Below are 12991 nucleotides of genomic sequence, written 5' to 3' on the forward strand. Positions count from 1 at the left end.
AAAAAAAAAAGCGAGTAGCAGGGATGGACCAGGATTCTGTTTCCCATCCCTGGGTTGGCCCCTGACGGTGTCATGACTGCATCACGGATGCGCTTCATACTTTGGGTTTGTTTTTTTTTTCTTTCTTTCTTTCTTTCTTTCTTTCTTTCTTTCTTTCTTTCTTTCTTTCTTTCTTTTTTGGCAGAACTGGGGATTGAACTCAGGCCCTTTCGCTTGTCAGACAAGCACTTATTCTACTGAGCCATCTCCCCAGCCCCCACGCTTCATACTTTGTTTACGTGTTTGCTGGCTACACAGAACCTGAGGTCTGTGTCACATTGATTTTTTTTTTTCCTTACTGTTACTGAAAGAGATCATTGTGTGTGAGATTGCACGTGAGTGAGAGTTGGCACTAAGGTGTAGGCTTTCTGTCTCGGCACTAGTTGGAGGCTGGTGGGTGGCAGCACCAGGAAAGCTTGTGGTGCGTCAGAGGGCGCTGTAGCTTTGGCATTTTGGCATCAGCATCGGTAGTGGTCTCACAGATGTACCCACCCGGCCCTGGCACATTTTATGATTTTTTTTCCTTTTTTCAAGAAAGCTCTTTTTTATGAGAAACCATGAAATCCGTGAAAATTCAGGTTGGCAAATGAAATTTTAGAAATTCTGTGAGTCAAAAAATAAGAGAAAAAAAGAAGAAAAAAGCAAACTACATTACTTGCCATATTCAGGTTGGCTGAATAGTTTGTCCTCTTGTGAATTGGTGATACCTAGGAAAGGGTGGGCCACTCCAGGGTGGGACATGGGAAAGGGCCATTTGTTGGGAGGGTTGGAATCTACAGTTGATCTTTTTACACAAGGCAGTTAAATGTCACCGTTTCCCATCCAGCAAGTGGAGAGAAGACCAGGCTGGTGGTCACCCGCCCAGGCAGTAAATGTCCAAGGCTCCCTCACAGAGAACAGCACCTGAACCAGCATCGGAACCTGGTCTCAGATCTGACCCTGTGACCTTGGCATTTCAGGCATTTTCTAAAAATTTAGCCAGGGAGAAGTAAAATAAAACCTTAAAATCTAATTTATTTATTTTTTATGTATTTTAGTACAGGGTCTACAGGGCTCACTACACAGGTCAGACTCATAATGATCCTCCTGTTTTCAGCCTCCCAAACACTGGGATTGCAAAAATTTTATTTTTTAATTTATTTTGGGGACAGTGTCTCACTATGTAGTTCAGGTCTGCTTCAAACTCGCAGCTATTCTCCTGCCTCAGCCTCCAGATGTGTACTACCAGCCCACCCCACAAGAGCATTTCTTTTTTTCTTTCTTTTTAAATTTCGTACAGGGTCTTGCTACATAGCTTGGATTTCTAGTGATCCTCCTATCTCAGCCTCCCCAGCACTGGGACTATAGGCATGCACCATCACGCCTGGTTTCAGGGGCTGGCATGGTGTTGGGTTGACATGGCATGTGGTACCAGGGATCGAACCTGGGTCTTTGCTAAGCAGGCACTTAGACCACTGAGCTATCTCCCTGGCCCTGGATTGATTGATTGATTGATTGATTGATTCCTTCTTTCCTTCCTTTCCTTTTTTTTTTTTTTTTGTGGGGGTGTTATCGGGAATTGAACTCAGGACCTTGTACTTGCCACGTAGGCACTGTGCCAGTGGGCTGTATCCCTGACTTCAAGCATGGATTTCCTAAACTGAAAAGGATATATCTCACAGGGACTGGATTGTGGGTGGGGAGGGAGAGGGAGGATGAAGCAGACAGCCAGGCCCGCCCATCCACATAATGCTGGCAGACTCTGAGAGAGGAGGGAGCTTGCCAAAGGGAACATCTGGGGAAGGCAGGTCAATCCAGGTGAGTGAGCCTTACAGTGGCCGTGGTTAAGGGCGTGGTCCTATGCACTGTGGGCTCCCTCTTGGGAGTGAAAGTCCAAGGTGTGACAGCTTAGTTGGGGAGAAGACAGAAGACCTTTTTCCTGGTGTGTGAGTTAGGGGTGGGGTCCGTAGACAGGTTCTGTTAAGGAAATGCCTTGAAAGGCAAGCGTTTAGCTTAAGGGAGAAATATCCGAGACCTAGATATTTCCTGGGCTCAAAACCCTGCCTCATCACTGGGAGGCTGAGACAGGATGATTGCCATGAGTTTGAGGCCAGCCTGAGCTACCTACTGAGTTGAAGGTCAGCCTGAAGTGCGTACATAAGAAGACCCTTTAAATGGGAGGTGAGAGACCTCCCTCCTATGTGGTTAGGACACATTGATAGTTTAAATGATGGGAAAGAGAGCAAATAAATTCTTTCAGGGGATTACTCAATAAAATGGCCACTCATAACTGCATACAAGGTGTTAGTCAATAGTATTACGATAGGGCTGGGAGATGGCTTAGTAGAACAGGTGCTTTCCTGGCAAGTGCAAGGGCCTGAGTTCAATCCCTGGTTCGACAAAAAAACCCAAAAAAATATTAGGATAAATGTGTACCTATGGTAGAGAAATTAACATTTGTTGCCTTTTTACCCAGCCCCAGATTTGGTATAGTATTTGTTTTTGCTTTTTAAGATAGTCTCTCTGTGTAGTTCAGGCTGGCCTCAGACTCAGTGATCCTCCTGCCTCAGCCTTCTGAGTGTTGGCATTATAGGTGTGCACCACCACAACCAGCTGGACTATATTTTCTTGCTCTGCAGTTCGGGCTGGCTTTGTGCTCACTTTTGTAGCCCCTAGCCTGGTATCTAACTCACAGAGATCCTCCTGTCTCAACCTCCTGAGTGCTAGGATTATGGTTCCTGGATAGCAACTTTTCTTTTTTCTTTTTTTTTTTGGCGGAACCGGGGCTTGAACTCAGGCCCTTGGGCTTGCCAGGGAAGCGCTTATTCCACTGAGCCATCTCCCCAGCCCCATGGATAGCAACTTTTATAAGTACCGCACACTAACCGATTGCGCCACTGGAGCTTCTGGATAGCAACTTTTAAGAAGGCCTTTTTAGGGCCAGCCAGATAGTGCAGTGGACTAAGCACCTGCTGTGCCGGCCACTGAGACCAGGCATGGTAGCGCATGGTAATCCCAGCACTGGGGGCGCTGAAAACAGGAGGATCACTGTAAGTCCCAGCTGCATAGTGAGACCCTGTACCAAATATGTAAATGGAAAAACAAAGAAAAGGCTTTTTTTTTTTTCCTCTTTTTGTGGTACAGGGCATCAAACTCAGCGCCTTATGTACACACATCTCCATGTTCCCAGCCCCAGGCTGACCTTTCAAAGAAAGGGGCTGTAACTGCCTTCCCACACCAACCATTAGTTTTTAAGTACTTGTGAAGTGCATGGCCATTGATGATGTTGGTCACCTGGCCTTAGCTCAGCAACAGTGCTAGGAACATTGTGTACATGAAATTTTGTATAAATACTAGGAATTTGGTGTTTTTTAAAAAACTCAAGGAGTGAGTTCCTGTGAGACCTATTGAGTAGTTGCTGGTTCACACACCTTGTATCATGTCCTCACATCTGGGTCCCTGGCCACGAATCCGCTGGCTCTCGCCCCACAGGAAGCTATGTGATTGAAATACAACATGGCAGAGTGCATTCCTCCGTGCGCTTTGTCTTTGGAGCCCTGAAAATGTGAGGCTGTAATTGTGGCTCCTCTGTCCTGCCCACTGTGAAGTATGTGCTCTTCATCAAGTAATTACAGGATTGGAGAGCCTATTCAAAAGAGATTTTCCTGGCCTTTGCCATCAATAATTTTCCCACCTGGTTAATTGCATCCTGTGTAATTACTCCTGTCCTAGGAGGGGAAGGGTTGAGAATGTCCCTTGTCCACTGTTCAGAAGGAATGTGAAATCGATATCTTGCCAATTGAGGCCAGCTCTGGGGATGCAGCTGCAGCCGGACTACTCCGGTCTCCATGGGATACAGAGCCTGCTGCTGGCTCTAGTGGCCTTCAGCGCTTAATCCTTTTGAAAGCATGTAGCAGGACATGCATGGGGGAGCTCAGGTGGCAGGAAGCTGCGCCGGTGCCTTTCAGTGGCACCGTGGGCGCCTGGGGCACTGAGGGCTGCGTGAGGAGCACACACTGGGCAGCCCTTGGGTGTCCGCCTTTCAGGCACGATTAGAGCGAGAAGTGCTTTGTAAATCTCATCAGCATTCCTCTAAGCTGCTTAATCCCAGGTCTGGGGCCCCTTGGGTGCAGACACACACTTCGTTGGGAATTTTGTGTATGGCTCTTTGAAACATGCCAGAAAACGCAGAGCTAAAACTTCAAGTGGAAACATGGGTTAAGGGCAGTGCTTGGTCAGCGCTGGCAATTGGCCCCAGCTGAACGCACCTTGTGTGATGACCTAGAAATGACCTGTTCCCCTTGTGGGTTTATGTGACCAGTGCTGATTGGGTCTCTTGAATCCCAAGGCCACAGAGACAATGGGTGCTTTTAATTGGCTGCGTGGATCACAGGTTAATTACATCATTAATGGTGGGACAGGGAAAATTACCTGCTCTGTCCCAGAGGATTGTAGGGCATATGGGTTTCCTCTCTGCACAGAGGTACCCTAAGCAGAGGAAGAAGGCCTTGACCTCTGACGTATGGGTGGAGAGGACTGTCCTCTTGGAGGAAGGAGAGCACACTCCAAAGCTGTTAGGTCTCCTTTTCATGAAAGCATTCTGCTTTACTCAGGCATTGAATTCCTAAAAGGATTTCGGGTAATACTGGAGGAGCTGAAGTCAGAGGGAAGACAGTGCCAACAATTGATTTTAAAGGATCCAAAGCAGCTCAACAGTAGCTTCAAAAGAACTGTAAGTCACACTTGGGGAATGTGCCCCTCAAGACGGGCCATTGTTCCCGGGGTCTGAATGGCCTATTGAAAGCCTGAAATTGAAGGAGGGGCCGTGGGGCTCTAACTGTCCCCCAGGTGGGTGCGGATGGGGAGACAATGCCCGGGGGAACTCCTCAGCACCTGGGGGGAACACACCTCTTGGGTTACAGCCAGGCACCCCCCCCCCAGCCTCTGCTTTGGGGGTCCTGACAACTTGGGTTCTGTGTTAAGGAGCTATTGCTTCCTGGCCGAAGAAGGGTCAGCACCGTCTATTCCGAGTTCAGGGTCTAAATTCTCTGTGCAGCAGGAGACCACACTTGGCTGTCCAGTTCGGGAACTGCGCCTGAGTGACATCAGGGCGGGCAGCGACAATCTCCTGTGTAGGTGGAGGGGAGGATCATGTCCCCTGGATGCCGCAAGTGTTTTTGTTCCTTTTTAGGGAATGGAATCGCAACCTTTCCTGAATATGAAATTTGAAACGGATTACTTTGTAAAGATCGTCCCTTTTCCTTCCATTAAAAACGAAAGCAGTTACCACCCATTTTTCTTCAGAACCCGGGGTGAGTTGGTCTTTCCTGCCTGCTTCACTCCCTGAAGGTGGAAATGCATTCATTTTTTTTCCCATTTGCTAATATCTGTTATACAGCTGTTCAGAGGAAAGAGGGAGAAAAGGACGGGGGAGCAGGGAGCAGGAAAGGAAAAAACAGAAGCAGAAAATAGAAATGAAGCTTGTGTTAAGTAAGAAAGCCAGGTGTAGTGGCACACACGGGGAGGCTGAGGCAGGAGGATGGCTGGGAGTTAGGGGCTGCATAGTGAGGGGACCTCTCCCCCTACAAAAAGAGTATGCCAAATGCGGGATTAAAAAAGTAGGTGAGGGGGGCTGGGGAGATGGCCCAGTGGAATAAGTGCTTGCCTGGCAAGCGCAGGGGCCTGAGTTCAATCCCCACTTCCACCGGAAAAACAAAACAAAAAACAAAACAGTAGGTGAGGAAGAAAGAGTCCAGAAACATACTTCTAAAAATTAAGATTAGGTTTTGTTAACCTAACCAAAGACTTCTAGTTTGTCCCAGCACAGACCTGATGATTTTTTTCAAGGCTTCTGTGACCTCATTTAAACAGCCAGCTTCTCAGAATAGTGATTTTTTTTTTTTTTTTTTTTTACCGGTACTGGGGATTGAACTCAGGACCCTGTGCTTGCCAGGCAGGCGCTTATTCTACTGAGCTATCTCCCCGGTCCTAGAATAGTGATTTTGAGGGGCTGGCTGTGGCTGAGCTTGGAATGCTTGCCTAGCATGTGCTTCAATCCCTACTGTGTTGTGTGTGTGTGTGTGTGTGTGTGTGTGTGTGTGTGTGTGTGTTTGACTTAGCAATAAGTTAAATAGTATAAGTTGATTTTTGGGTAAAAGGCAGGAGAATAATCCCACCTTATACTTGTTGGGAAAGGGGTCAGCAATAGATTAAGAAAGTTAGGTAATATCCCCGAGACCTCTTCTTTATAGAAGTTTTATTTGTTGTTGGTAGATATCAGGCTCTGTTTTAAATGATTTCTGAATGGTTCTATGTTTGTGCCCTGATAAGGGAACCATACCTATTTATTGTATAGTGACACGAAAGGTAAAGAGCTTGCCTAGAGCTGAGATTTGAACCTCAGAAATACAGTTCTGTTGGGAGGCTGAGACAGGAGAATCACCAAGAGTTCCAGGCCAGTCTGGGCTACCTGATGAATTCAGGGACAGCCTGGATTACATTGTGACCCTACCTATCTACAAACAAACAAATACGGACCTGGAAGAAATAGAAAGATAGCCGGCCAGCCAGCTATCCTTGCCCTCGACCATGAGCTATGCGGGTCCCTGCTCCTCACCGGTCCCTGTACGTGGTGTGTCTTCTGTAACCCCCCTGACTCAGCGTCCTCACCAGAGTATGGGAGCTATAGCCTCTCCTCAGGCTTTTGTTTTTTAACTTGAGATAGGGATTAAGTTGCCTGAGCTGGGTTTGAACTTGCTTCATAGAGCATCGGGATTATAGGCATGTACCACCACGCTCAGCTCCTCTGTAGAATTCATGCTATGGCAGTTTTCTTCGGGTTTTTTGTTTTGTTTTGCTTTGGTTTTTTATGGTACCAGGGATCAAACTCAGGACCTTATGCTTGCCAGGCGAGCGCTTATTCCACTGAGCTTATCTCCCCAGCCTGGGCAGAAAAGTTACAACAATTTCTCTGCCTCTGCCCCTCCCCACCCTCGCTTTTCCCTTCCTCCTCCCCTCGCACTCCCCTCCTCCCATCCTTCCTCCCATCCCAGGGGCAGCGTGGGCCAGACCCTCTCCTGCCCCCTCCGGCCCCCCCCCCCCCCCCCCCCCCCCCAGGGAATCTAGCCCAGGTCTTCAGACAAGCTAGGCGAGTGATGTACTCCGGAGCTCCACTCCATCTCTGGTCTTGTTTCCTCCTTCCCTCCCTCTCTGACTTCCTCCCTCCCTTCTTTCACTTTTTATGGTACTGGGGATTGCACCAATCCCAGGACTTTCACACTGAGCTACATTTTCAACTCTTCAGAAAATTTTTTTTAGAGTGCCAGGTGTGGTGGTGTACACCTGTAGTACCAGCGCAAAGGAAAAAAAAAATTTAAATTTTAGAGACAAGAGTCAGGGGCTGGGGAGATAGCTTAGCAGTCTAAGTGCCTGCCTGGCAACTGCAAGATCCTGAGTTTGATCCCTGGTAACAAAATTACAAACAAACAAACAAACAAAAAAGGGAGGTATTATTATAGAGACAGAGTCTAAGTTGCCCAGGTGAGACTTGAACTAGTGATATTGCTGGCTTCGCTGCTCAAGTCAAGCTTCCCAGAGCTATGTGTGCTCCACGGTGCCTGGCTTTATTTTCTGAATTAACAGATTTCCTGGGGCATGGGCTGGGGAAATAGCTCGTGGTCTAAGCGCCTGCCTGCAGGCTCAAGGTCTCGAGTTTGATCCCTAGTACCATGTGTGCTCCTGTAATTCCAGCCCTGGCAGGCAGAGGCACGAGGTGACTACGAGTCTGAGCTGTGTGGTGAGACCCTATGCCAATTTTTTTTTTTTTTAAAAAGAATCCATGGAGCAAAGACTGTACACATATTATAGTATTTCTGCCTCATACATAATAACTAGATAGTGGGTTCAAAGAATGAGTTTATTAAAACCTCATCTAATAGAAGCTAGCATAATTTAAGATTATTTTTCCCAGTGGAATTAATGTGCCCAGAGGCGGAGGAGAGGCGGGGTGGGAGGTGTTCCCGTGTGGGTGTGTCGCAGCAGCTCCGTGTACTGCGGCTCTGAGCTGCTGTCCATTGTCTTGGGATTCCGTGGGTGGCACAAGGAGATTCCCTAGGTTTGCAGCCTGCCATGCTGGAGTTGGTTGTTTGCCTTCTTTCCTAATGTTGCCCGTTTACATCCCGTTTCTAAGCTGCTGATTGTGATACCTGGTTTTCATCACTGACACTTCTACTTGGTAGATGCTTGCCTGTCAGTTTTGGAGTCTGTGAAACTAATTCTAAATTAGAATGCCAGTGAAGGCTAAAATAACCACTCGACAGGTGTCAGGACCACTCTGATGTTCTCGTGTGCCTTGACACCTCCAATGGGACAGAGGATGGTAGTGTTTCTATTTGTAGCTAAAATCAACGCCTCCAAGTTGCCTTGAACCTGTGTAATGCTTGACCAGCTTTTTATAATCTGGGTGACTGACTGGCTGGGGGTATAGCTCCGTGGCACGGCGCCTGCCTGGCAAGCAGGCAGGTCCTGAGTTCAATTCTTGGTGAGGTCCTGAGTTCTGTTCCCAATTCCAAAAATAAAAATAAATACAACGAAATCTGAGTGACTATACCATTTCCATTTATGTGGCATACAGTGACCTGCATTCATATTTTTACATTGTACTATTTAAATTCTTATATGATGCAGCAGTAAGCTCTAGCAGGTCATTTTGAGGTGATGTATTTTATACCCTTTCTAGCAGCATTTATATTTTATTCAACGTTTTAATAAGAAAAGTGTCTAATGGTCCTAAAACTAAAGATACTTATCTTCTTTTACAGCCTGTGACCTTCTGTTACAGCCAGACAACCTGGCCTGTAAGCCCTGTAAGTACTGCTGTCCTGGGGGTAGAGTCAGCAGGGCACCCCGGTGGGAGCACTGGGCCGCCCGCTTCGGGGCGCTCACTGTGGACTTTCCTTCTCAGTCTGGAAGCCCCGCAGCCTAAACGTCACCCAGCACGGTGTGGACCTGCAGGTGTCTTTCGACCACGCGCCGCACAGCTTTGGCTTTCGTTTCTTCTATCTTCACTACAAACTCAAGCATGAAGGACCCTTCAGGCGCAAGATCTGTAAGCAGGTGAGCTGCTGGGAATGCTGCATGTTTCCAGGTGACTTCTGGGCATCTGGATTTGGTAACTCAACGTGACCATTGGATCCTGGCTCTCCACAGTTAGAGGGGCTTGCCGGCTAGCTCAGTTGTTTAAGTGCCTGCTTGGGCAAAGCTAGTCAGGCTTGAAGGACCGCGGTTTGAGCTCCACATGCCACACCACACCTGCTGTTAAAGCGGGTGAGCAACCCCCCCCCCCAAAAAAAAAAAATCCTTCCACGGAGGATGTTCTAAGGTAGTTAGCACCTGTTATGTCCTAGACTGTCTTGATGCCGTCCCTCACTCCCTAGTTATTTCCACCTTGGCTGTTCCAGTGGTACGTCAGTCTGGAAAAACAGCATTGCCAAGGAATGAATAAATGAAGTGTTTTTGGAGTGCTTGTCCGTAGTTCAGTCATCAGGTCCTCATGCATGACAGGCATTAAGCTTTCTTTTCTTTGAATCCTGAACAGTCCATGAAATGGAAACTTATCATCCCCCTCGACAGCAGAAACCTGTGTCACTCAGGCCACCTTTTTTGTGCAAGGTCAGACAACTGGAAAGTGGAAAAGCCAGATGTGAGCGCTAAGCCACGTGCAGTCCAGTGGCCGTTGGTTTTACGCACATCCTGAGGTTGAGGAGAAACTTAGTACCAAGTTCTTAAACTGAAGGTCATCAGAGGAGGTGAAGCTCTTCGGACTCGCACAGCCTGGAGAGCGAGCTTTGCTCATGGCGGCAGAACCATGCGCTTGTACACAGTTGGTTCTGTCGTAGTTCTGTTCTGCTGGCTCGCACTTTTATTGGCCTTCTGTGCAAGGTAAAATTATGACAAATAGGTATGGCGGTGCATGCTTGTAGTCCCAGCATTAGGGAGGCTGACGCAGGAGGACCGCTGAATTTGAGGCCGGTCTGGGTTACGTAGGGAGTTTTAAGGCCAGCCTGAGCTACATAGCAAGACCCTGTTTTGAGAAACAGGGTAGCAAAATAAAATCATGACAAGTTAAATTCCTGCAGAGCCTGGCGATGTTTTCCCCTCATATCTCTATGGAAAGAGTATTCTAAGGAGTTTGCCTTCAAAGGTGGTATTCCTGCTGAGGGTGCTACAGCGAAGGTCAGAGGTGGTGGGCTCTCCTGGGCCTACCACCAGGGTGAAGTTCACATACGTGCGGCACAAGAAACACAGTTCCTTTCTGACCAAAGCACATCTGAAAAGAAGATCTGGACTGATACCAAGTTTGCTGGAGCTCTGAGCGAGGAGAGAGGCCCTGATGAGGCCTTCTCTAAGAAGAGAGTTTAAAGTGTTAGTTGTTTCTTTCTTTGCAGGAGCAGAATGCAGAGACAACCTGCTGCCTCCTTCAAAATGTTCCTCCAGGAGATTATATAATCGAGGTGCGTGCAACTTCAGAGAGTGCTCCTATTCTATAGCATTCAGTTCTTAGGCAGTTCCTTTTTTTTTTTTTGGCTGAACTGGGGATTGAACTCGGGCCCTTGCGCCTGCCAGGCAAGCACTTACTCTACTGAGCCATCTCCTTGGCTCTTTGTATGCAGTTCTATGTAGAACACTAAGACATATGTTTTTCCATGCTTATCACTGGTTAAAAAAAATTTATGCATAGTTATATCTTAAAAATTTTACCTTTAAAAAAGTTTTGTTTGGGCCTGGGGTTGTAGCTTTTGCCCGGTATGCAGCAGGCCTTGTGTTTGCGACCCGGCATTGCCCACCGCCTCAAATACAGCAGAACAAAAGTCCTGCCCATGGCATGCATCCCTGCTACTCCAGGGTTTCTGTTGCCATTCTTCTGTAAACGCCACTTCAGCCAATGTTTAAATGATGTTTCTTGTCCCCTCTAGGATTACTTTTCCAGTATCAAATTGATACTGTAAAAAGTAGATGAACAATTTGTGCATAGCCCCCACTATTCAAAGATGACTAGTGTTTCCTAGTGTTTTGGTAGAAACTGCCTAGTCTTGCATTCCTTGGGAGCAGTGTGCAGTTTGGGATAGACATACCTGAAGGTGCCCGTGGAGTAAGAGTCCCTGGTAGGAGGCCAGTTTAGTTGAAAATTGTTCCATTGTGGGATTCGCTGGCTGCATTCTTCAGTGAAGGAAACACAGTGCAGGTTAGAAGTTTGAATTTATAGAAAGAAGATGCACCTGTGCTCACTGGGTGCCTGGCCTCAGCCCGCCAGATTGCGCAGCCCAGCAGGTCCTGCTTTCGCTTTGCCCTCATGGAAGCAACAGTGGGAGTCCCCAGGTTCCCCACTTACTAGTAGACATGGTCTGTTGAGGTGCTATCACTTAAAAAATAACGCAGCCTCCTCTGTTTTGCAGCTGGTAGATGACAGTAACACAACGAGAAAGGTGATGCATTATGCCTTAAAGCCAGGTGAGCAGAATTTTGTTGGAAATTTTGGCTCCAGACTAGTGTAGACAAAGCCGTCTCTTTCTCTGTGGCTTACAAAAACAAAAATAAAATGCTGTGCCTCCCTCTTAAACAATGTGCCATCAAAATCTGGTTTTCCTTCTCCCTTCCTGTTGGTGTCTGGGAGATCAAATCCAGCGAGGTATCTGTCACTCGCACTAAGTAAGTCAGTTGTCCTTGGAAGAAGGGTGATGGGAGGGGAGATTTCCTTAGGCAAGCTTCTCACTCAAAGGTATTCACCGGCTGAGCCGTCTCTGAACTGTTGTATTGTTCCCTGCAACCCTTTAAAAATGAACCATGTGATAGAAGAAGGTGGATTTTGGGGTCCTAGAACTTGTCAGTTGGCTTTTGTTTAAAAAGAAAAAGAAATTGCTTCTCTCTGAAGCTGTTATGCTGCTTACATTTACGAGGCTTCCCTTTGACATTTGCAGTGCATTCCCCGTGGGCCGGGCCCATCAGAGCTGTGGCCATCACTGTGCCGCTGGTTGTCATATCAGCATTTGCGACACTCTTCACTGTGATGTGCCGCAAGAAGCAACAAGGTATCTCTGTGCGCTGTGTTCCCCTCGGGGGCAGGCCAGGGGGGATGGCTGCGGAGAGGGAAACGGGGAGCACCTGTTTTGTCCAGGTGTGCACCTGGGAAGCCTCCTAGCGCCTGAGCTGTGTCTACTGCGGTTCCCAGCATAACAATATGTGACTTTCCGTCTCAGGAGCCACTGAAGTACAGGTGCAATTTGATTCTCAATGTAAGGTAATAAATTCAAGGGCGTAAAGCAAGTCTAAGGCGTGAGGAAGCGTAGGTTAGGGGTCACGCAAGACTCGTGTGGAGACTAGAATTGATCCAAATGCTTCTAGGTTGGAGCCATACAGACGCTGCCTTGTGTAGAAAGTCATAGGCTGTATGTTTAGGATCTGTGTACTTTTAGCTGGGTGCAGTGGTGACGCCTGTAGTCCAGGGCACCTGGAAAACTGAGGCAGGAAGGTCACTTGAGGACAGGAGTTTGGAGGCCAGGATGGGCAACACAGTGAAACTAAATCTATTTTTGCTTTGATTTTGACACAGGATCTTGCTCTATAGTTGAGGCTGACCCTTGAATTCACTGTATGTTGCCCAGGTCAGCCAGTCTGCCTGCCTGCCTGTCCGTCCCATCCTTCTCCTCCCTCCCTTCTTTCCTTCTTTCTCAGGACCTTCCACTTGCCAAACAGGGGCTGTACACTGAGCTACATCCCCAGCCTGTCTCACTATGCAACTTGAACTCTAGTGATTCTCCTGTCTTAATTTCCCCAGCACTGGGATTGCAGGTGTGCTCCAGGCCTGGTTTTGGTGGCCGGCTTGGCAGGCAGTACTGGGGGTCAAACCCAGGTCCTTGAACTTGCCAGGCAGGCACTTAGACCACTGAGCTATCTCCCCAGCCCACCAGCCATTTTT

The 12991-nt window shown here is 47.7% G+C and overlaps 1 protein-coding gene across 1 annotated transcript in view; it reads left to right on the forward strand.

Moving 5' to 3' along the window:
* The window catches only part of Il17rd (interleukin 17 receptor D), a gene marked incomplete at its 3' end in the record, with an annotated part of 72936 nt that overhangs the window by 56636 nt on the left and 3309 nt on the right, over window positions 1–12991 (forward strand). Inside the window, exons 4-10 of the mRNA XM_023715725.1 lie at window positions 4632–4750; window positions 5210–5330; window positions 8838–8882; window positions 8981–9132; window positions 10464–10529; window positions 11472–11526; window positions 11994–12190. Coding sequence (XP_023571493.1) covers window positions 4632–4750; window positions 5210–5330; window positions 8838–8882; window positions 8981–9132; window positions 10464–10529; window positions 11472–11526; window positions 11994–12190 — 755 coding nt within the window. The remainder of the gene's footprint in view (window positions 1–4631; window positions 4751–5209; window positions 5331–8837; window positions 8883–8980; window positions 9133–10463; window positions 10530–11471; window positions 11527–11993; window positions 12191–12991) is intronic.

This window comes from Octodon degus, unplaced genomic scaffold (genome assembly GCF_000260255.1).
Source record: "Octodon degus isolate 3935 unplaced genomic scaffold, OctDeg1.0 scaffold00043, whole genome shotgun sequence".
NCBI lineage: Eukaryota > Metazoa > Chordata > Mammalia > Rodentia > Octodontidae > Octodon > Octodon degus.